This window comes from Lottia gigantea, assembly GCF_000327385.1.
Source record: "Lottia gigantea unplaced genomic scaffold LOTGIsca_119, whole genome shotgun sequence".
Lineage (NCBI taxonomy): Eukaryota > Metazoa > Mollusca > Gastropoda > Lottiidae > Lottia > Lottia gigantea.
Genome location: NW_008707205.1, coordinates 128055 through 153144, shown reverse-complemented (window position 1 = coordinate 153144; position 25090 = coordinate 128055). Strand labels below are relative to the sequence as shown.

General features: G+C 34.3%; 1 protein-coding gene across 1 annotated transcript; it reads left to right on the top strand.

Moving 5' to 3' along the window:
* Window positions 1-2260: 2260 nt before the first annotated feature.
* Window positions 2261-23333, top strand: LOTGIDRAFT_137890 (hypothetical protein; the record flags this gene model as incomplete). Its single annotated transcript, XM_009047919.1, has 15 exons — window positions 2261-2698; window positions 8431-8645; window positions 10797-10862; window positions 11743-11879; window positions 15488-15671; window positions 16757-16886; window positions 17293-17510; window positions 18192-18327; window positions 19850-20036; window positions 20191-20319; window positions 21065-21285; window positions 21658-21818; window positions 22180-22361; window positions 22630-22865; window positions 23166-23333. 15 exons carry the CDS (start codon window positions 2261-2263, stop codon window positions 23331-23333), a joined length of 2808 nt encoding a protein of 935 aa, XP_009046167.1.
* Window positions 23334-25090: the final 1757 nt, after the last annotated feature.

The window sequence follows — 25090 nt, the reverse complement described above, 5'->3', positions numbered from 1 at the left end:
CCAAGGTTGTATTGCCAAAAGAAATAACGCCGTCTCTAATCCTATAAAGGCAGAAGAATAAGAAAAAGATTATTGAACTTACAATATTACTGCTCTTACGTGAGCGCTTCAATGGCTCTTTACATTTCTGTCTATTCTGGAAGACAAATCAATCGTACATAAAATCGCCGTCTTGACAAATTTACCGAATACAGAACAATAGAACGCCTTCGCTCTTAAACCAGATTTCTGCGATAAGCATTTTTCTGCTTGACATTTTAAATTGAAATATTATCTTTAAGGCAGGGGTTGAAAAGACAAATACAATCCGGACATAAGGCGACACGATTATCTTTACATTTCTATTTTTTCTAGGAATTATTAAGAGATCTCATCAATTGGAATTAACGAAGGGAAGTGCTTGTATATAGGATTCCGGTCGTGGCAATCACAGCTAAATATAGCTGTATCATATATGGTATTTACAGACAATGGTATTACATTGACAAGTAGTTTGATATAGAATGAATAATATGAATAATATGTGAATATTGTACCAATTCTCTGCGGAGTTTTAAGCCCATCTTGGAAATCATCAACATTGTTCATTCCTTAATTGTCGTGACTGTGTTACACCAATGGCGTAAATTTCAGTGATGTAGGATTGATATTGAGTAGTTTTTTTGTTAAAGTTGTGATGGGACAGTGCTTCTGCACCTGTATATGTAAGCTCGGGACTGCAAGTTGGACCGTTATGCATGAATGAATGGTAAACTGACGTAGAATACAACTTGTAAAGAAGTTATGATTGTATCTGTTTGAGATTGAATAAAGGTCAACACATGCTCTGATAGCGCCGTGATGGTTTTGAATACTAGCCGTTATTAGATAAACTGAGTAGACTGCTTTGTATCTTTCTTCATATAGATATGAAATTTGATTTATTTGTTTCGTCTTTGCACAAGTACAAATTGATTTTTAATAAGCCTTAAGCCATCGTTGAATATAGTCCGAAATAACCATATCGTGTTTCCGAAATAGTCAATTTAATACTCCGTTTTATATCTCTTCGATAGTTTGTTGATCTTTTCTAGGACAGATTGAACATGCTACAACGTACAGAGCTCCACAAGCTGCACTAAACAACCATAAAGGGGTTTCATTCGTCAGTTGGTTCTGCAAGAAACGTTGTGGGCTTTACATAAGATCCAGAATACCGACTGCTGAAACTGCCTTCAATTGCTTTGTAGGAGACTCTTGCTGCCGGATCCATTTCAGACTGGAAGCAAGAAGCAGAAGGTGCGCAGTTTCCGCCTATGTCGTGCTGAGATTGATTTAATCCAGATGCAAATACGTTGCAAATCAAATTGCGCAGAGCCTCCGGTTGTCGAACTGTGCATCCTTTATAATAGTTAATGTAGCTGCATCTGAATTCAGGGAATATATGACCATGTAAAAAGCATCTGTTAAAACGACACACAGTTTCTTGGGGTGAAATACTCAATCTTGAATCTGTTGCGCTGACGACGCAAATACTGTCGTAGAAGGAGATACCATGGCCGAGACGAATTTCGGATGATTTTTTTTATTAACTAAAAGTAGATGGAAAATGAAGAATAGGTCTGAGTATGATAAAAGAGTAAGATATAAATTGTATGAAAGCATAAGAAACCTATTAAAAATTATTAAATATTTTAAATTACACTATGATTAATAGCTTATTTACTAACTTATACACTTTTTGTAACATTTGACAAATGGAATCTATCAATTACCACGAAATCGGTTGCTAATTTACATTTTTTCTTAACCTTCATATTTTTTGTAATTTGTCTTTTCTATTGGTATTCAGAAATTTTGAAGGATCACTCAAATTTCAGTTTAACTTGTGTAACGTTAGGCTGTTGGCATTATACTTAAAGTTATAAGACGTTTAGGGGTTAACGCTACCATTTCCATAAATAGACCTAATCATTCGATAGAGTCTTGAAGCTAGTTTGCCTGATATTCCATTTTTGTTGTAACGGATGTTACCTTTCAGATACGATGTAGTAACTTGGTATAGTGTGGGCAAGTATGGCTGTCGTCTGTCTGGACACATCCGATGAAGGAAGCTCTCCAATTCAGAATGGTAGTAAGCAAGGCAACTAGAAAGGATTTCTATGATTTAGTTGCTGTGTAGTCATAGATATGTCCTTTTCTATTTTCAGACAGAATGAAAGCATTTAAAGCTGAAGGTTGACCAGCTCCTTCAACACCCATCACCATCAGATCTTCCACAATGGATATTCAGCAATGGTTAACACTGCTTGTGTTCTCAGTGTTCGCAGTGGACTACTGCTCCTCCCAGAGACCTACACCAGTGACTTTCCACGTTTTGTTTCCCAAACATAGATTCTGGAGTTCCAGCATTAACCGGACGTTATATTCAACATTACGGGGTAGCTCTAGTATCAAACGATTTCGTGAATATCGCGGTGTTTACAGTGTGTTCCGACCAGAAACTAAGTTAACGTTTTTAGAAAAAGATACCCCCGATGAGATATTGAATGCCCTGTGTGACCAAAGTTCAACATCAAATCCAATTACGATATTTCATGTAAATAATCCTAGTGCGTTTCCTTCACGAGCTCCTGCCAATAGATATATTAATCAATTAGTTCATGTTCTTGGATTACCAATGATTTCTTGGGATTCTGAATTTGCTGGTGTATTAGAGGTAAGTAATATATCTCCCTTGTAATATAGTACATAATTATGACAAAAAAAAATCCAATATGTGGAAATTTAGTCACAATTTAAACAGTGGCGGTGCCAGCCTCCCACTATTGGGTGTACAAATCAATTAGAGGTCAATCGTCGAGACTGAATTCTACTGAGTGTTTCTCTCGAGAAAATGTTCGAAAAATTGAATTCAATTGAATTCAACTGACACATATTTTGAGGCAAAAATCGTATAAAAATCTTATTACCAAACTTGTTCAAAATTAACCTGGGGTACAAATCATTTTTCTAGGGAGTCCCCCGCTCTCCTCTATTCCTCCACTGACGCCGCCACTGAATTTGAAACACACACTACCGTTCAAATATTTAACTCGATCTTAATGACAATTAGACTTGCCAAGGAGGTCGATGAACATGTAAATGATCAGAGGCTTAATTACATAATGATTTTCTCATACTTTCTCTCTTGGTATCTAAACAAACTCTGTATGGTTCCTGGGAGAATTTTTCTAAATATTTGCCATTTAAGATAATGTAAATGTTAGCATAATTTTTATGAGGAATTAATTGCTTTGATGTGTATAATATGAAAATACAGATCATTAAGTGTCATTAACGTTGCATGATATCTCTATATAGGGCTCCACTTATATAAATGTTAGCATTTATTCAGTGTTGCTGTTTCCATAAACACGATTGTTTAACACTATGTATGATTGCCATGTTAATTGATTTTTGCTAATGAGCTCTGAATAGTATTTAAATGTTATCCGTAGCTCGAGAATCGAGCGACCTTTATTTTTAATATAGCGAGCTGTGAATAAATGAAATTATCTTAATCGCCCAATTTCCTGTTCATTGATCAGAAACTAATATCACAGTTTGCCAGAATCATCTCAGGATATTTTTCGTCATGAGCTAAGTAAATAGCAAGTGCCTGGTAGATTTTTCACATTTGGTTAGAGCTTCAACTCCTAACTATCGAATTATCTTTAACGAGGCACGGGAAGCCACAGTTTTTTGTCCAGTCCGTAAGTTGGGGACCTTTTTCAATGCCAGCTCCTCTGAATAGTATGACTAACAAGGCAAAACTAGGTTGACAAATCCGAAGGTATCATCTGGATTCTTTAACCCTGTATTTTATCACCAATCTTAACACTCGTATGACGAACTCAGGTTGCGATTGGATCTTCAGGCTTCGATGTCAGTACAAACAATTTTTCCCGATATTTCCGATTAACCTTAAGATGAAAGTTCAAACGCCTTACTACATATTTACTCCATGTGCCGAAAAGTAGTCCACTGAGTAATGCCATTATCATCACAAAATGTCAGCTTGGATGTGTTGTGGTCTGAAAATGTTTACACGTTGATCTTGTTGCCAAAATACATTAAATTAGACAATAAATTGCCATAGAAGTCGGTGCATTTTGGCACATATGGTATTGATAAGTGGGGTATTTACCTGAATTATTGGTATTAATTCTTATTGATTACTAACAGAAGTTATTGATCTCACTAATAATATAAATCAGCAGTAATTTAATAGTCTAGTAGATTGCTGATACAGGTTAAGAAAATTATACAGCCAATTTACAGCCGTGCTTTGTACAATAGGTATATATTTGCATGATCTGGATAGACTTCAAAGCATGACAAGATAGATATCAAAGCATGACTAGGCGGATATCAGAGCATGACTAAATATATATCAAAGCATGACTAAATAGATATCAGAGCATGACTAGATGAATATCAGAGCATTACTAGATGAATATCAAAACATGACTAGATAGGTCAAGTTTATCGTTTCACTTTTTCTGACCAATTCTAGATCTAAGGTCAAAACTTGTATCTTTAAATTGCTGTAATGCGTCACCTTCCTAACCCTTTTAGGCAAACGTTGTTTCGCTTATTCAAATTGTAAGAGAATGCATTGAACACAATAACACTCAGACACGATATACAAAGATTATTGACATAAGCTTTCTTATTCTGATACATTTATATTCTTGTCTGACCTCTCCTCCTATGAGTATGGAATATACATCCTTTTTCTGTTAATTTTCTAGAAAGAAATACCACTTAAATGATCGTGTGAAAAACAATAAGTAGGGTCCCGACCGCGTGGCTTCTATTTCTGTTCCAACTCAAGAAAATTAAAGGAATAACTTTTACTATACCATTTTACTATGAGTACATCACATACAGATAGATTATTCTCCCAGTGTTCATCTGTAATACAAGAATTTGGCATTTAATGGTATAACGATAAGGATATGTTATTATACTGCAGCTTGTACATTTCTCAAAAGATATGGACTGCTTTTACATTCAAAATGATTCGGAAAATCAATGTATCAAGAGGGAAGTTTGGCAAGGACAGCTGGATGAGTGTGCTTTTGTTAAATGTCCACCTGTCGAGGAATCTTTCATATCAACCGTCTGTAGCTCGAAGTTCCGACGAGATTAAACCCCTCCAACTTGATTCACTAAGATGGGGAAACGTGGTTGATAATTCAAAAGGTATTATCTCGACCGATGATCTTATGAAACTTCAAGTTTAGTGAAAAAGCATCTCAAGACAAAAATCATTTCATCCACTGCTTATTGCGTAATAGCAATTATGTTATTTCAAATACTGCGTAAGATAGATTTATCTTTGACACCTGGATATTATCAAATTGTACATTATTAAAGATTGCATAATTAATAGCCCAAACAAATCCCCCAATAATAACGGATTCTGTTAAGTACAGAAACTGGGCTGGTCATTATCTAAAGGTGGAATAAAGGAGGCTTCAATAAAGCCAAATGAATTGGACAGGTGCGTAGGATTAGAGTGGATCAGAAGTCACGAAGTTACTAGTAATTTTCATTGTCCTGTCTCCACAAATTTGGTAACAATATCCAGTCGATCAGTTTTTCTTCATGTCATAATTTTAGTTTTTAAAAATTCATTCAACAAAATATCTAGCGTATTTGAAACAAACCTCCATTCCGTAATCGGACAAGTCCTCGCTTTCTACACCTCAGTTTATCCTGAACTTGATGAAGACGGAATAGATAAAGAATGTTCTATTCAGGGCATTTTGTCAGACAACGCTGTTAATTGATTTTGAAGCTGATAAGTGATAACCATGCTGACGTTCCCGTCGGGAAATTCTTACCCCTCCGTAAACCCTATGCAATTCTGTGATAGTAGCATGAACTTGTAATCTTTCTGTTTTCGATGTCGAAGGATCTTTATCGTGTTCGGCATCTAGCGCACATGTTTGGTTTTACTGTCCAATCAGGACGACTAGAGTTTTTTTTTCTGTATCAATGGTAGTAGGAGAAAAGGATAACGATTCCCAATGTATCATGTCGGAATCTAGTTCTTGACGTTCGGGTTAGCCAGCAAGCGTTTAACTCACCGGGTCACGCGATAATGACTATAGGAAATATCGTGTTTCTCAATGTATTATCATGTACTGATGGTACAGTTGACACCTGGAGTTGGCAGATTGGTAATCAGACTGTATTATTCCGACTTTGAATAAAGAAATGTCAGTATAAAAGTACTGGCTTAAGTCGTAGTGCCATAATGTGTTCCATAACTAAGAAATGTTCTTTTTTCAGCCGCCAATGCTTTGATGTCAACTAAATCAATCCGGCGAAAGACAACTCGAGATAAATACACTGGTCCTAAACACAGGCTTTTCCAAATTATTGAGTTAAAGATATAATAATATACGCTTAATAAACTAAGACCTGTACTTTTTCAGCCGCCGGTGCTCTCAGGTGGACTGAATCTAGCGATTGATCTGAATGTTGTTGAAGATCAAAATGCTTCCAGCCACATAATTCAGATTCTGTTTAAGAATTTCTGCTATTAATGTACGATGGAAGCGTTCCAAGGAATTAATGAAATTAATGTTATGAAAGCAGCAACATTTAGTATGGAAATTCGAAATAAAAGTTAAACCATTATAACTTCCATTTGTTTTGTTTCCTTTGTTCATTATAGTTTAATATAGAGGAATCCTATGTCTGGTTTTCATTAAGAGATTAAGAATTGTATTATGGGGCGTTTTACATTTACCATAATTATACTCCTGCTAATTACAGGATAAGTAGCATTATCTTTCCTCTTAAGATGAATTAATTCCTGTCTACATATTGGTTTGCATTAGTCATAATCTCCAATGAGCATAATGATTATGAAGCCTGAAGGTTTTGATGTAATACTATAAATATGATGGCATGTCTCGTCTGCGATTACCGTTCTGAAAAGAGAACCTTAAAATGAAATGAAAGAACGAATTCTCCTACTTTCTTGCCGATATTTTTTAAGTTTATTTAGTAGAACGCTAAGTTTTATTGATAGTCGGGGGTTCCTTTTAGGTATATATTGGGATAGTACCTTCGGATTTTTCAATTCTGTTAAACGTCGACTGGTGACTTTGGAAAGCTTTTTGTCTCGAATTAGACGATAATAATCGGACAAGAAGAAGCTAACGCCGTAGTGCTAACGAAATGTATAACATTATTGCCCTTATTGACTTGTCGTCCTAGCAATTCAGGAACGTGAGAGTAAACCACCATTTCATTTCAAACTGAGTTACAAAATATACATTAGATATACGATGAGAATATTGTACACTTTGAGTTTATCAGTCTGACGAATCTTTCTTGTGATCTTTGGTTAATTTGGAATAATTTGGTGGGCTTGTGGAATGAAATATGTAAAGTCTAATACATGTACCTGAATCAAACGTCATTTCACCATGTATTTAACTGTGACACAAGAACTTTTCAAATAGTTCATCGACCGAGAGCATAGCCTTTTTTGCTCCGAAGTCAGAATTCTGTCAAATAATGTCAAGAAAGATAAAAACTGATATTAAAATTGATCCGAGAGAAAATAAATAAAATGAGATGATGACAAATTAGAAAGAAGATTAAGAGTGACAAACAATGCAATTATTAGCAAGAAAATGAGTTAATTTCAACAATAACCAATTCACGTTCAACTTCACTCAATATTCCTTTTATTGAACCAAAGAATTTTTCCAATATGTTTTGTCATAGCAGATATTAGATGACGACAGTATTAGCAATGTGTTGTTTTCACATCCTCACTCAAGGGTCTCTTTCTTAATTTTCTCTTTACAGGAACAGCTGCGCCATTTTGAGAGGGTAGAGAGAGAGAGAGGGGGGGGGGGAGATTTAAGTCTTGAATATATGTAAATAGTCTTCAGAAGAAATAGAAATGTACGAAAATCGAATAATTCCTTAAAAATATCTCAAGCTAGGAATTTCTTTTCCTATGTCCACAGATGTCTTTTCTATATGATAGTGTCTCAAGAAAAGACGACTCATCAACTGGCCACACATGGATTTGACGATGAACTGTGAACACTATTACTGATTGGCTTAGCTAAAAAAATATTCTCGTTTCTGAGACTAAGGAATGATTGGTCAAGAAAGGGCGCATCTGTGAACCAAAACCCGTTGGCATTGTGGAGATTGGTAGATTCGCAATATGGTATGGTACAAAGGCAATAATTACACTACAGTTACAGTTCTTATGTCTATGATTCAATAAATGAGTGTGAGGTGGAAAGATTATTTCAATACGATTGAGATATTCCACTAAAGTTTAAAACTTTTCAGTCAACCCTCGCTCTACTCAATTTCATTCTATTTCTTACAATTTTTTACTATTTATTTTTTTATTTTCAGCCCCGCCATGATTCCCGAACATTACAAATAGCGCCATCAGTTTTTCATCAGACGCAAGTAATGTTAAGTTTATTAAAAAGATATAATTGGACGGATTTTTCTATAGTTTCAACAACAGCTCCTGGGCACGAAGAATTCATTAGTTCTTTGACAGCACAGGTCAAAGAAAGTCAGAAAATACCCAGATATTCAGCAAGTGGTGTACCTAATTTTAAGTAAGTATTAATACATTTTTGATAACAAAATTTAAATTTCAACTTTCAAAAGGAAATGGTTATGATGGTATTTGATGAAGTAGTGATTCGTCTGTTGAAACCACACAAGCGGAATTTGAAATCATAATGTACAGCTAACTGGTAGAAGCGTTGAAAAACAATTATTAAAAAACCCAACCTAGCCCAAAAAGCCAATATACCTAAGAAAAAATATACTATTAGTATCTGGAATTATTAAAATCTCAAACGACCCAATAATCATTTGTGATAGAACCGGTCGTAATATTCAGAGAACTTTGCAGCGTCACATATATATTCCCTGTCTTCCAATTCATCTCGATTGCTTATTAAGTTATTAACGCTTTACGAAATGTTGCTTAATTTGCATACAAGGTAATATACCTGTAACACTTTTTTATTATAAAAATCCGACGTTAAACTTAACAATATAGTTAACTTATCAGAGACAGGTTTTATGAGAGAGCTGATTTCAGTGATGATTTTAAACTTTGGGTGACGCAATTTCTGAAAACAAATAAAGTCCGACAATATGATAACCCTCCGCCTTAATATTTCAAGGATACGACGACCTTTTCTTGTGGATATTGACTTGACATGAATTTAATTTAATTCAAAATATATCATTTACCCTCCGCTATGTTTTCACCGGCTTCCATTTAGCTATTATAATACATTCCAGACTATAACATGTAACTGGCTCCAACATGTTTCTTCTTGACGTTCTAATGATGTGTATGATCTCTTTAACATTTCCGTTGTTGTAGACTGAATGATAATTTGTCAAATTTAGATGTGTCTGTGGTTCTTAAGAATAACGGTAAAAATCAATAGAATATGCAATAGAGTATTGTTGAAAGCTGTAATTATTGTGTTTTTGCATGGCAAAGAAAATACTTACATCGTTTTTCCATTGACCTTGTTGAATTGGTCAGCATTTGTTCTGTGTAAATGATAATCTGAGCATCTTTGAGGGTTCTCTTCAAGGTTTTATTTTAAAAAATAGAATTTATTGATGCTTTCTGACTCATATTTTGACAAAAAACGTATGAAAAGCATGTCTTTAAATTTGTTGAAATTGGCGCCGCCATTGCTTGAATACTATTAGTATATTATTAAAAAATGCAGAAAAAAAACTCAATATACCACAAATACCACGTCGCCTACATCTAAAATAGCCCCATTTCACTAAAGGTTAATTTGTGGTCTTAATGTAGCTGAATAAGGAAATGTCAGAATTTTAACTTCTTTGAAGTGAATCAAATTATATTGAAATGCACTTCCTAAATTGATCCCGAGTTACATGTATTTATATAATATTAATTGATTTGCACCGTTTAGAACGTTAGTTAATTTGAGTTAAGAGGGAAGAAGATTTTAACGAATTGAAAATAATTTATATAAATTGAGAACATCATATTATTATGTCTATCATTAGATGGATTTGTGGGAAAAAGTGATATTAAGGCGAAGAATTAAGTTACGTGATTATCATATGATATACTATTTCTATTGAACACCATAAAAGCAAGCATGGATGACATTTCGTAAAAAGAGTTGCATGGCCATAAAAATGATTTATATTGTCTTGTGCGCTGAATTATCAGCGTGACCCTCGGTTAATCAAAAGTCCAAATAAGTCGTTAGTTGTACTCTCCGAAAGGAAGTTGACAAACCAAGTCGATGTCTGGTATCAGGTGTGTTGGTATCGAAATAAAATTATTCGACTTGCTATCAAAATCTTTTTAAGCTTGAAGTGGTTTTCTGGTCGTCGATATCAGGATTCAAGCACTTGACCAGCATGATCTTGAATAATGATATCTTATCTCTCCCTAAACTCAGATATCACGTTTCGAGTTGTTGTCATGTCGTCCATCAACTTACAATGTCTATAGTTTTGTATGGTTGTAGCTAGGTCAAAGCATTGAAGAGAATGATGACTTCTTGAAGTCAATATGCGCGTAGAATTCAAATGGTCATCGCCAAAAGCTTTGTATCGAACACTACTGTTCTTTAGATATATAGATTAAAATAAGGTAAATTTGACATGGAAATTTCTAAATGTTTTTTTTTTAATTTCAGATTTAAACTATTATCAACAATATTATTGAAACATCCCAAAAATACGTCTAGATCTCGTAAAGAACTGAAAGAATTATTTGAAACGGATTCCAGAGTTATCTTACTACATTCAGATAGGTAAGTTAGTACGCTATGATATTAAAACCTTCACAATGTCAAGCTATTACTACCTTCGGCTTATACATACTCCCAACTTTTCAAAACATGTTGACATACATATCCACTGTTCTCTGACGATTATTACACAATGCAGAAAGTCTTCATCTTTATTAGATCACAATGACGTATAGTGTTCGATTTCATGTACGTTTGTTTTGGTGTCTAAAAATGGCAAATGGATGTGTTCTTATATATGGCTGGAATCAATATTTGGGTTAATTGACTTTGAAGCGAAGTTGAGACTCCTGACCAGCACAATGTGCAAGTTCATATCTTCAAAATTGCATGAATTAGAAAACATTAATGAAACAACAAAACTGAAGCATACACCCCAATGTTGGGTATTTTTGGCAACAGATCAAGTAATTTCCTTTCAGCGTTCACAGTTGTTGTTTATAATGATAATGAAATTTGTACTCATCTATATATAATGTGTTATGATAAACAGGTTTGATGTCTAATATTTGCTAATCTTATCATGCCATTATAAAACGCCCGAGGCCTGTCTACACAAAGATATATCTTCATTACAAACTTTCTGTAAAATACCTACAGCTCGTGCTTCTGCTGTTTTTTTCTTTAATTGGATTTTTATGTAATCACATTCTTGAGTATAGCAAGTCTTACAGAGATCGAGTTTTTGACCTAGCTCCGCTCGTCATTGATACAGGTTGGTCGGACTGGTCTTGGTGGTGACATTTGGCCCAAATTCTATGTACTTCAGGCTGTGTACATTAAAGAACTCCAGACAAGATCCGAAAAACCAAGATATCTATAGCACACATAATCTGATAAATAAACTGTGTCCTTCTTTTATCAAAGCTATCTTTATTTTTAGTCGTGATTCTAAAGAAATAATTGATATAGCAGTAGAACTTGGTTTAACTGGTAAAGAATATGTTTGGGTGATCACATCTTCAGCAATCGCAAGGGGAGCAAGATATGCTTACAGCGGTTTTCCCTTTGGTCTCTTCGGTAAGTAAACATAATTACTGGTTGTTAAAGCCAATAATCCTTTATGGTTTTGCTTTTGGAATAATATGAAATTCGCTAGGTGTAAATATGTATCTGGTTTAGGATTGTATGAATTCTTAAAATCGTGTGGTGATTATGTTCTTTAAAGACTAACATTGAAAAAAGTGATTTTAAGAATTTGATTTTGATCCTATTTGGAACCAGATACAGTGCCATATGACCCCTCATGTAATGTGAATAAGTTAAATCCTTGGTTCTAACAATTTTGATCCCTCGCTTCTCTTCTGTATTTACTGATTATCACTGTTCCAGTTTGGGAAATGAGACATTAATACAATACAGAAATAATAAAGATTACCCAATATAAACATACCTCTTACTCAGTTTTATTCTTCTACACGATTGTACATTAAAGTGATAACGCATATTTTGAAATAATTATAAAATTCTTTCACAATAGAGTTAAAACTAAATAAAATATTGAAAAATTATGAAATCGTAATACTTTAGAAACTTTAACAAACAAATATTACTCAGAATACAGTACTCTCTACAACTGTCATAAATGGAAAAACCTCAGAAATGCCAATCATTCCGATTTTGTCTTAATGATTAAGATTTTACAGTCAAATTACGGTGTTACGATTTGAACACACACAGCCATACGATGCGCTTAAGCAGTTGCTTTACAGACTTCGTGGCATCTCTGGAATATGTGTATACAGAAGTTCAAATAATTTCCACACAATTTTTGGTATTCTGAAGCTGGCGCACACACTCCCTTTAATATACATCTAGATAAAACATCATGAGTTCTGCTCTTATATTTAATAGCTTTGAGAAGTGGGCGATAATAAAAGTGAAGTATTCATCTGTAAAAAGAGAGAATGTAAAATTTTATCAGCATTCACTTATCAAGTAAACGCACGAAACGGAAACGATGGTATAAAAATTGGTGGTATGTTCAATTAAAGTCAATTAGTTGACGCCAGACAGACCCTCGGTATTCAATTATATTTCATATCATGCTAAGCTTTTATATTAGAACTTGGGTATTTACAGAGATGTTTTCAGAAGATTAGGTATATTAAAGAAATGCATTTCTTCCCCATTTCTTTGATAAATATTTTTACGTGAAAGCTTTTTCCTCTTACGTGAGCGAATATAAAGTACATTGTTTTCGCGTTTTATTTTGATATAAAATAATAATTAACCGACATACGGAACCTTGTCCACACATAAAAAACCTTAATGAGAAGATTTGATGATGCATGTATACATATACATATAATACACATTATTATCCGGCAATTAGACGTAATTTTGACTAAACTGCATTTAATTACATGTATATATAGCTGAGTAGGCTCGAATTAAATCGTCATGATACTATCAGATTCAAATCATGGCAAGACAAACATGTGTCAAAGCCCCAGATTTTGAGAGTGGATATGGATTGACTCATTCGCTTCCACTCAATTTATACTGTCAAATTAACAGTTTGAAGAGATATTTGGATTGCATCGTTTCTGCGTTAGTTAGTTACGTAATTATCTAGAGAAATTTTCAGAAACTGCAGTTATCGGATGGTAAATCAATGTCCCCGATACACACATATACAAGTAGCATAGAAACGTAAATTGAAGTTTTAACATAGACGCTGAATATTTGATTAGATTTTAATCCGTTAAACGTCAAGCACCAAAATGATTCGTCAGGAATTTCGGCAATGTAAATTAAATAACTTTTTAAGTAATCATTACAATTAATGAGGTATATTAAATTGATCGTAAAGCAAGTTTGTACCAATAATCAAATATCAAGTTTCGTATTTAAAGTTCAGCATAGTTATAATATAGTTATTGCTATATAATTATTGTACCAATATTGATAGTAAAGATATATCTATAAGCTGGTGGTTCAAGGGTTCAATCCTGACATGGGTCGAGATCATACCATACCAAATGACCAGCAATAAAGATCGGAGGGGCTGACATAGAAAATACGTCTAGTAGTTCGGATGGGACGATAAATCAAGGCGTGTGAATGCATCTTGTAAACTTGTCCCATTTATTTAGTTATTGGTTTCGGACTTTTCTTTTACCGAGGGTTAGTTGAATCTCAAGGCAGAATAATTGCTGTAATTTCTTGCAAAGAGCATCTACATACATGTGCAATGAGAAATGGTTCCAATGGTTGAAACAGTTTAAAAGACAGTGGTCTACTTATAATAAGGAGCTATAAACAATAAAAAGAACTAATTTTGAAATAGTACTCAATACATCAATAATTGTAGAGAGATATAGAAATACATGTGCAATTATATATAAATTCCACTACTCAAAGCAGTTGGCTGGCATGTTCTTAATTTACAGTAGACGCATGACTGCGGGTTACATTTTCTAACTAACTACCGTTGGTTAAGCATTAGTTAATTGTTAATTACGTCTGTTTTATCTTGTCAATTAATCATATTAAGCATCTGTTTTATTGAAAACCGCAGCTCCTGGGTGTCATTACATATAATTTCCTCTTCTGTTCTTTTCTTGATATGATTTTCCCGAGAGAAATAATTAAATTATGGCAATTTTATTGTGTAGACGTTTTCTCATAAACTGAAACACAACGTTTAAGTCATTGCCTCTCTATGTAATTATAAGCCTACTGAAAATTGTTATGAATTCATAATAAATGAAATAAAAGTGACAAGAAACAGTTACAAATATTAAATGTTGAGTAATATTCTTTAAGTATGAGATAAGTTATATATATTTATGTTTTACTTGCATGTAATAACAATTTCTGGTAAGAAACACCTTATCTCTTTCTACTGATATATTCATTTGCATCTAAAAAGAAGACATTGTTCGGTCACTTTGTTCTGAAATGAAATCAATCATTGCTTCTACATTATGATTCGAATGTTCTCTGAGAAATTTTTCTATAACCAGACATTGCTTTTGAATCTACTCTAAATGTTATAAAACAAATTGCCTTTACAAACCAAATGGGATGTTATAGATTAAACTTTGCTTGATGTTTATCTTCATGTCGTAAATAGTACTTGAGTGTCTGATCGTCTGATCGCCGTTCGTGCGACTGATTGAAACATTTGAAAGAATGTTTCTGCTTTTGATCAGAATGTTTTTAGAATTTTTATTGTCCTTAAACAGATTTCACTTCGTTTGATAATGATGTTCTAAATCATACAATTCTCCGTAACTTCACCAAAACAGTATAACATTATCTGGAAGGAATGCTCTTCATCAGATATTACTACAACTGTCGGGGATGAGATTGCAGATATTTAAGAACCAAAATACGCAATCCTCCCATGCGGCTCTGAGGGATCTTCTCCCGGAAAAATTTTGAAAACAAGAATTAATTTGATGCATTCTGACATGTATTTGGGGCAAAAAAGTATAAAAATCATATTTTGGTCAAAACAAAATACCTTGATGAAGTATCGGGATCACTCTGGGCCTGTACAAATTGAAGAGGTCAAACTCATTTTATCCAAAATATGTATGAAGCTAAAAATGTAATGATTCTACTATAGACCATATACATTTCTACCAATTGACTTATACACTTCTGTACCTTTTCAGCTATCGACTTTGAGAGTAACCTACAAGCAATGCAGAAAACTATAAATAAGGCGGTAGATATCTGGATGGAAGGGTTAAAGTTGATGGCAAGACAACGAATAACAGCAACAGCAGATTTAACCCCAGATATTAGTTGTAACGACAGTAGTCATTTGTATTGGAAAGATGGTGAAGTTGTTCACAGGTAAACATTCTTAATTGACTTTTGCTGCGAAAGACGTAACATCTTTTGAACACAATGATCGGGAATCTGTACCAGAATAAATCCTGGCCACGTATTCTCGAAACAATCTTAGCGCTAGGATGTCCTAGAATCAATGTTAGAAGATAAGAACCTAGGACATCCTATCGCTAAGATCGTTTCGAGAATACATGTCCTGGCTTCTGGTTCGATCTCAATTACATAAAAAGGCTATGTAGGTGATGACGTCTTCTAATTCTGATGATACCTTCCGTGTGTTACAGCAGTGCGTTACTTACATTTTCATTCGATTGTAGTTGAATCTGGCGTCATATTTTTATTGTGAAAATAGCAAGGTTCTATGGACTCCATTAACTTTTAGATATTTAAAAGCGATGATCCCGAACTGATATATTCATGCGATTTACGTAACATGATAATGTAGTTTCTCTAATTTAAACGAAAACCTTGAAAAACAATCATACATGATTCCAATAATAATTTTCTATTTGGCTGCAAGTTTAAATTGTTCAACGTATATGAATAGAGAGCATACAAATATTTATTTCATGGTCTAAAAACACAAATAAATACATACTTAAAGCCATATTATTTATTTTCGTTGGCTGAATAGAAATTATCTCGTTTTGAACAGACAGTTTTGTATTGAGTCAATTTGGCATGAATATTGTTTCTAATGAAATGCATTGAATTAAATTACAGTGGATGGGAATATTCACTTATATTAAGAAATTATAAATGAAGCTTATTCTTGACCTGAAGCCAACTTGATGAAATATATTTTGTATATATACGTCATCAATTGTTTTCATGATCTGACAATTTCTGGTTGATGCATATTAAGGCATAGTCCCAAAATATGTATCATCATGCTATGGCCCACCTTGCAGACTTCTTTCCTAAAAGCTAAATGTAATTTAGCTACTAGATTTAAGATCTTAAATCTATTTCCACCCTTCTACACCAGATGCCTTTCTGAGACAATGTTTATCGACTCCAGAGAGACAACATGGCTTACACTGCTTGATTGCTGATGATGCGTATTAACAAAACTAACTTTATTGTAGATACCTTAAAAATGTCATTAAAAGAGGCACAGATCCCATTCAGTTTACAGAGAATGGAATTTTAAAAGTTACAGAGTTTACTGTTTTGAATATACAGAGGAAAGGACCAATACATAGAGACTTTGTTGAGGTAAATCTTATATTTTATTGGCAGCATTCCAATACTGCAACTTAATACCAACAGATCATTTCCCCTCCAGATATATCACTTGCCCTTCTAAACATCAAGTCCGTCTACGGGCCTGGTGCACCGTACCACGCCTACTCTCACCTTTAGACGTGCAAAACGTTTCTCTGTAAATGATTAACCTTTTTCAAGTACAGTTTATCTGTATAAAGATAAGAGAACCATCTTGATGTTCACGAAACTGTTGGCGTTATGAATTGATAAAATAGAAAATGCAAAATGGAATATTTTCTCTTAGTTAATAGCTAAAAGTTTGAGAAGGGATTTTACAGAAAAGGAAAATAATAAAGTACAATATTTACTATAGTGATACCCCCTTTAACCTTTTTTTGTTGTTTTTTTTTAACAGGTTGGTAAATTTACATCTCTGGGACTAGTAATGGAGGACATCACATGGCCTGGTGAAGCATCAGGACCTCCTAAAGGTAAACCAGCAAGATACTTCCTCCGGATAGCAACTTGGAAAGAAGAACCGTACGTGGTATATAGAGATTTCAATGACAAAGGTGAATGTGAAGTTGGGTCCATACCGTGTAAGGTTTACCCTCGAGATGAAAATACTAACATGTAAGTCTAAAGTGTCTATGCTTTACAGTATAAGTCGTGTATACATGCATAAATAATGTATATCTTTGCTGATGATTATATGTAGCCAATAGTTTACAGCTCTCAAGTTGAACTCATTAGACTTTTTGTTTAGTTTTGAGCTCCACAACATTACATGTAATTACTCTGGGTACCAATTTCAATCGGCGTGTGAAAGCCTGATGACTTTCAATCATAATTCCAGATAACCCAGCTGCAAATGGGTACGAAAGATCAATACCAAGAGGTTTGGTCAAAGGTCAGCTGGTAGAAAGGATCTTATATGAACCTCACTTGTTATCTTTGTAAAATATAGTTTCTTTTTTTTGTACTTGCTGTTAACATTGCTGCATCTTGCCATAATGAGTTGACATTGCTTAATGTTCAGATAGTATGATAGATAACGATTACGACAGATCTTGAAGAAAATGTCCAAGCACTTTATATAAACTGTTAGTTAGTGGACCGCCGGGTGATTTAGCTCTTACCACAATTTCACATGCAATTTAAGGAATATAACTGACAAAAAAATATTTAATGTGGTTTTCTATTTAGATCGATCGAGATAATGTTTTTTACGAGATTTTATTGTGGATTAATGAATATTTAAAGCAAGACACGAATTCCGACCTCTTAAAAAGATTATAACCTCTTCAATTGCAGACGTACTGGAAACACCACAATAATTCAATGTTGTGCGGGTCTAAGTATTGATTTGCTGAAGTCTCTAGCTCAACAGTTAGATTTTGATTACGAACTATTTGAGATGCCAGACGGGCAGTTCGGTTCAGAGAATCAGGTAAAGAATTTGTCTCTTAAATCTTGTCAAGGAATTTTAGTTATTTCCTCATCAAATGAATAGTACATGGTTTATTAGACCTAAAATTGAGATCGTAAAAAAGAATGGAGGTATGCCTCCGCTCGAAATTTCAAGGTGGAACACCTTTGATACTTGTGGCATTCACGTAAACCGTACTATAGTGGTAAGAATGCACTTAATCAATTCAATTTTGATTGATAAATAATTTTTGGGGGGAGAACTCTCTCAGATGCTCCATGAGGGGCTCGAGCTTTCCGCATTTTGAATCTCCACCCCCTCTCCCCTCCTACACCCTTATTAATTCAGTCTGCCATCTATTTGTACCCCCGTCACGAGAGGCTGGTGCTACCACTGTACTCATGTTTGCTCCCGCTCACTGAGTTAGCTTTATACACATTATTCGAAAGTTACCCAATCCAGCTTTTCAGATAGGGATTTTTTTCATCTGAAACACGTTTAAGTGGCATTGGGATAAATTCTTAGTATTTTTCAATTATTAATGCAGGGGCGTGTGCGTGCTTAAAAAAATGAAATGACGATCTCCTCCTGTCCGCGACTGGAAAATAATTTTCATTTGATTAAAATCCGATTATCGCTTTTTACACTATAACATTCAGTAATCAGTATTAACTCATCTTTTTGACAACAATATTGATATTTAAAAAAATACTTCAATAAGAGGTACATACTTCTACTTGAATTGACTGAAGCTCATCCGATGCTGTCGACACGTATGTCGGTTGTATGTCGGTTATATAATCCTCATCAGGACAGCTTCTTTTGAATCTTTTCGTTTAAATTCTTTTATTTTGATCAGACTTTATAACCATGTTAATATGAGCCTACGAATTTCCAGATAAAAAACATTGATGCTGCAAAACAGTTGAAATTTCATCAGATATCGTCTTGTGACTAGAAACAATTTTAGGGAAACGCGGTTATTCTAAAAGAGACAATTAAGTAATTTGATGAACAGCTACTTATCGTTTTGGAAAGTTATCGGAAAATGAAACCATAAAGTGTTGTTTCAGGAATTTAAGTAACTAAGTAATTTGTCCACAGAATCGGATAATTAACTGATTGTCGATACTGTCTTATTTGTAACATGATAATGATTATTTTCTCGAGTGCTTTTGTCACAACTATTTTTTAAAGGAACTTGACACAAGTTATTACAGTCAGTGTGTCAATGTGTGGGAAAATACACAGAGGCAATACACTATGCATTACACATTTTCATTAGATAAGGACTCCATTTGCCAACACAACATTTACAATTAGGCAATAGATCTGCAATTGAAAATGACCCTATTTGACTTTGAAGGTATAGTCATTGGATAATGCTTTTTTGACTTGTCGCGTAATTTTGAGACGGAAGCCGCGGGATATTCCTTTCTGTATCGTTTAGTTAAGCTGTTGTTAATTTCAATTCAAAGTATATTATCTAAATAATCATATTAAAAAGTCTCATAATTCCCATCTAATATTGTCCACATTTCAGGAAACTGGTGAATGGAATGGTGTTATAGGAGCTTTACAGAAAAAAGTTGCCGATATGGCCATAACGTCTTTAAAAATCACACCAGAAAGAAGTCAAGTAGTAGACTTTTCGGGACCATTTTTAGAAACCGGTATCACCATCATCGTTTCTCTTAGAGAAGGAGCCATTTCGCCCACAGCTTTTTTGGGTAAGAGTCAACTGGTTGAATTATAAGGGTGGTACTTTTCTTGCGGACTTGCAAATTGTGATACGGTAGACTCACCTGAAAATTGTTCTCCACAAGGGCTCCAGGATGCACAAGTCTACTCTTTTGTGAAATGTGAACATGTTTTTCTTTTCAGAACCATACGACTATCCAGCTTGGTGTTTGATCCTGTTATTCAGTGTACATGCGACAGGAGCGTCAATATTTATCTATGAATGGTTGAGTCCTTATGGATTAAATCAAGGAGGAAAAAGTCCTTTGAGAGGTAACTGAGGTAAATCTTGGGTGTGATATTTGAAATGTATAGGCTATATTTAGCACCTTTGAGCACCACCTTATCCTGCACCACCTTTCACAAACACACATCATCATCAACCTATACACAGTCCATATAGGATACTAATGAGACCTAACAATTCCTTTATCCAAAGTAACGATAATGCTTACCTTAAGGAGAAGCTAATAAAGACAATATAGTTCTGCAACTAATACGTAACCAACCATCAGCCAAAAAAAACAAAAACCAAAAAATGGTATGTGCTAATCAGGGTTTTGCATACCATCCTTATCATAGCTGCTATTATGGTCCATGTTATATGGTTACGAGAGCTCATTGGGGACATATTTATGTAAGCTATAGGTAGTTGTCATGAATCCAGAAGCGCTAGTAATGCTTTCCAGTGGATGCTAGCTTTGGATAATACAGTCTGTTTCAACAATCATTGTAAGCTAAATACCCTCGTGCTAGACCACCCTGATCTGATGATATTGAAAGTACTTTGATTTTCATGAAATACAATCTGATTAAACTGCAGATATGGATGGTATTTCTTTGCGTGACCTCACTTGCCATCCATAATGTGAATAACTTGTTAGGCACCGCGAATTATAGGTCACTATGATAATATGATAATAATTCTGTGATTTTTATTAATAGCTAACGCAGCATCTCGATCTGCATTTTTACCAGATTGTGTACAATGCTTAGAAATCCTACTGTATTTTTTCAGAACACAAGTTTTCGTTGTTCCGATCTTTCTGGTTGATATGGGCCATGTTATTTAGTGCTGCTGTTTCAACAGATACACCTCGAGGCGTCTCGAGTCGGTTCCTTGCCAATATATGGGCTTTATTCGCTTTGGTGTTCTTAGCCAGCTACACTGCCAACCTTGCAGCTTTTATGATAACCAAAGAAGAATATTATGATTTATCTGGCATACAGGATTGGAGAGTAAGTTTCGTAATATTTTTCATTGTAGTACAGTTTATAATCAAAGTTCCAATATTCTAAAAATCATATACCTTAATCACAAAATCAGTATTTCGGAAATTTTACACTTTTCATTAAGGCAAACACCTGTCCCTACCAGTTACCCATATAAATGCATTCAGAAAGTGACTGGTTTTAATGGTTCCAAGGCACAAACGTGAATATATTATGACTCGATGTTATCTGTTTAAATTTCGCATATCACATACACATTTACTTCTCGTTTGCTAATAACATAAAAGAATAATAAAAAATCGTTATAAGGACAGGGATGAGGACCCAAAGAACCAATTAAATTGTGCGAATAAACAGCAAGCTTATATCTAATTACAGTTGAAGAATCCATATGCCACCAAACCTCCGTTTAAATTTGCAACATTACCAAACGACACAACAGAAATAAATATGATCAAGAATCACCCCGATATGGCCAGATGGATGAGGAAATATAATAAACCTACAGTAAAATTAGGAATAGCTGCTCTTAAGAAACAGTAAGTTGCATTTTTACCAACCAAGTAGTGAGTCAAGAGATTAAGATATACGCTTAATGATAAGATGAATATCGTGGACGGACCACATCTTTTGTTTCTGTTGCTCAATGCTCACGTCAGTCTCTTGATTCTATAGGATTTAAAAATAGTATTGAATTGTTTGCAGATTTAACGTAGTCGAAAGAACTACTTCTTTAGTTTTCGAAAAAACATGATGAGCTTTGGGTTACTCTAAGAATGATTTGGATTAGCAAACATACCAGAAGGAAGCTTACAAAAGGTGAAATTATTTGAACACAAAATTCTTGTCTTATTGAAGCTCCTATTCCTTCTTTTACAAACATTACCGATTTTTTACTAGGGACATTCAAGCGTTCATCTACGATGCTACAGTGCTACAGTACTATGTTGGGAAAGATGAAGGATGTAAACTTAGAGCTGTGGGTAAATGGTATGCTATGTCTGGTTATGGTGTTGGTTTCCCAAAAGGGTCTCCTTGGGTAGATAAAGTCAACCATGCCTTATTGGCCTTACAGGATGCTGGTAATTATTTATATATCTATCCCATTGGCACCCAGAGCTCTTAATACATAATTTCAATTACCATAACTGTTTTTCAAGAGTACATTGTCAAATTCAAATTCTATTGTCAAACTTTGCTTTCATATGGTTTTAATAGCAGATTGGCATATCCATATATATGTATTCTCTTAAAAGCAAACATTCCATTAATGCATGCTTTTAATACACATTTAACTATGGTAATACAAAAGTATTTTGTCTCCTACAGATTTTTCTTAACTTGTTCTAGGGGAGATAGAAAGGCTGAAGAAATTCTGGTTAGCTGGTGCCTGTCATAAGAAACAGAAAAAGGGGATGTCCAGTCAGACTTTAGGGATACCTAATTTTACAAGTGCTTTCATTCTATTAGCTGGTGGAATGGTTCTTGGATCCATTTTGCTGATATTAGAACATATGTATTTCCGTTTTGGTCGTAAAACTATTAGAAAATGGGATAAGTGTGGTTGTTGTTCTTTAGTTAGTTTGGTAAGTTGGTGAATTAAGTAGTATACAACTGACAAGCAAGGTCTGTTATTGAAATAGGGTGGGTCTAGCCTAGACAGCACATCTGCCTCTATTCCAGCCTCTGGTAGCTATTTTGAAAATTGTCGACTGGTGTAGACGATATCTGTCAAAATATCCATTTGGGGCTGGAAATTAGTTATAGCCAAACGTTTATCATCATGGTCACAAAAACTTGTGCTCTGAACTTCGACAAAGTGTCATGCATGTTTTCTATTTTTAGCATATCACGGCTAAGCTGATTTCTCCTATTTATCATTGCAGAGTATGGGTAGATCTTTAAACTTTGAACAATCTGTGATGGAAGCCATAGACTTACATAAGAAACATAAATGTAAAGATCCTATTTGCGAGACGCAATTATGGAAAGTGAGACACGAGCTGGATCTGGCTTTGATTAAAATAAATAAGCTACAAAAACAATTAGCGTAAGTATACCTCTCATGTAACTATCTCTTTACCAATAATTAGATTGTCTCCCTTTAGAGACATAAAGCAGATACATCATGGGCGTTCAAGGCTGACAATGATCAAAATAAATTTCATTATCTGAAATTTATTCCAGAGAGTCTATGTTTGAAGGATTAAATAAATTTTTAGTCGAATCAAATTTTGCTGGTATCACACATACACCATAGACAATTCGATATATACACCATATTATATTTGACCGAGCACCATTCAATTTTATTCTTTTATGTTGTTTATCAGTACCCCAAGTTTGAAACCTGGGATCTTATTATCATAAGATACAGGTTGCTATTGGGCTCATTTGTCTAAAAACGACGTAACACCCAAACTATGACCGAAAAAAAAACCATAGAGCTTCTTATAGATTAAAATAATAGAAATATATATCGAGACACGAGTGTACGCCACGCATTGATAAATCAAACTAATGATGTGTCAAATAGTGATTTCTTTTGAATTTGAAAAAAAAAACACAATATCTTAATTCTGGTTTTAAAAACCACACACACATGTGTTAACGACCCTGATAGTTATCCTTCGAGTTTAGTAATCATGTTATCGAGTACTCTTGTGATGCAATAATTGAATTATGAATATGATGTTATTTTTAAATATTAATGTAAGTGGGTCTAATTGGGTTTATTAGAGAAACGGCTCCAGGCTGCCTAAGTTTACATCTTGTTTAAAAAGATATTCAATTATCTTTGGTCTTCTCTAACTTTCAAGTCAGACCAGTTCTATTTAATTTAATATACCACAACAAGCGATACCAAGAGCCAGATATATCCGTTTTAAAGGTATATTATCATTTAAATATTTACCTGCCAAGCTGATTTCTTACATCTATTCACAGTCGTGGATGAATTGATATACGACTTCCGGTTATATTACCTCGTGCATTAAAAACATATCGAAATTAAAATTCTCAGATTGTTATGATCAAGACTAAATGTCCCATGCAGCAAAAGAACAGTAAGAAAATATATAATAGAGAAATTAGATATTAAAGTCTTTGTTCAGTCGATGCAGCAACAACCAAAAGATTAACGATTAATGAGTAAAAGATGAATCATGAGTTACCATCTACCTCGGATAATTTAAGAGTTAGTAGAATATCTTCTGTAAGAGTCAGCGCCTTTCTCAGTCAAGCTCTACGAACTAGAGAACATCTCTTAAGTATCTCAAAAATGTGTAAAAATCTCCCTAGATGAGAAAGAAATAAGTATGCATGTAAGTGAAAATAAAAGATTGATTGAGAAGAAAAACCATACGGAAGAGTCTGACCTATTTCAAAAACTGAATTAATTATTCATTTCAGACGAATCAGTACGTCAGATTCTAGTGATGTATGGCGATACGATCCCGAGGCTACACGACAACCGAATGGTGTACCCAGACATCGGACCGTTGGTACTACAAAGAACCCCGATGGACTGGAACCAGATCCCGTTGCAATAAAAGAGGCTGAAGCCAAATTAGATACGTTAGGCGCCATAAACAATGAAATCATAACAGACGTTGATCAAATAGAACCAATTAGTGATACGGACGGTGAAGGAGAGACTGGTGAAGCGAGACCTGGTAGGAACAGACAATATGACGGAAATTATTACATGGGTCTCGGTGGTAGAATAGATATTGAAAGTGCAATTTGATAATTCACCATCATGTGACTGCATGGTGATTTGAATTATGGAGTTCATTAAACGTTTGTTCCG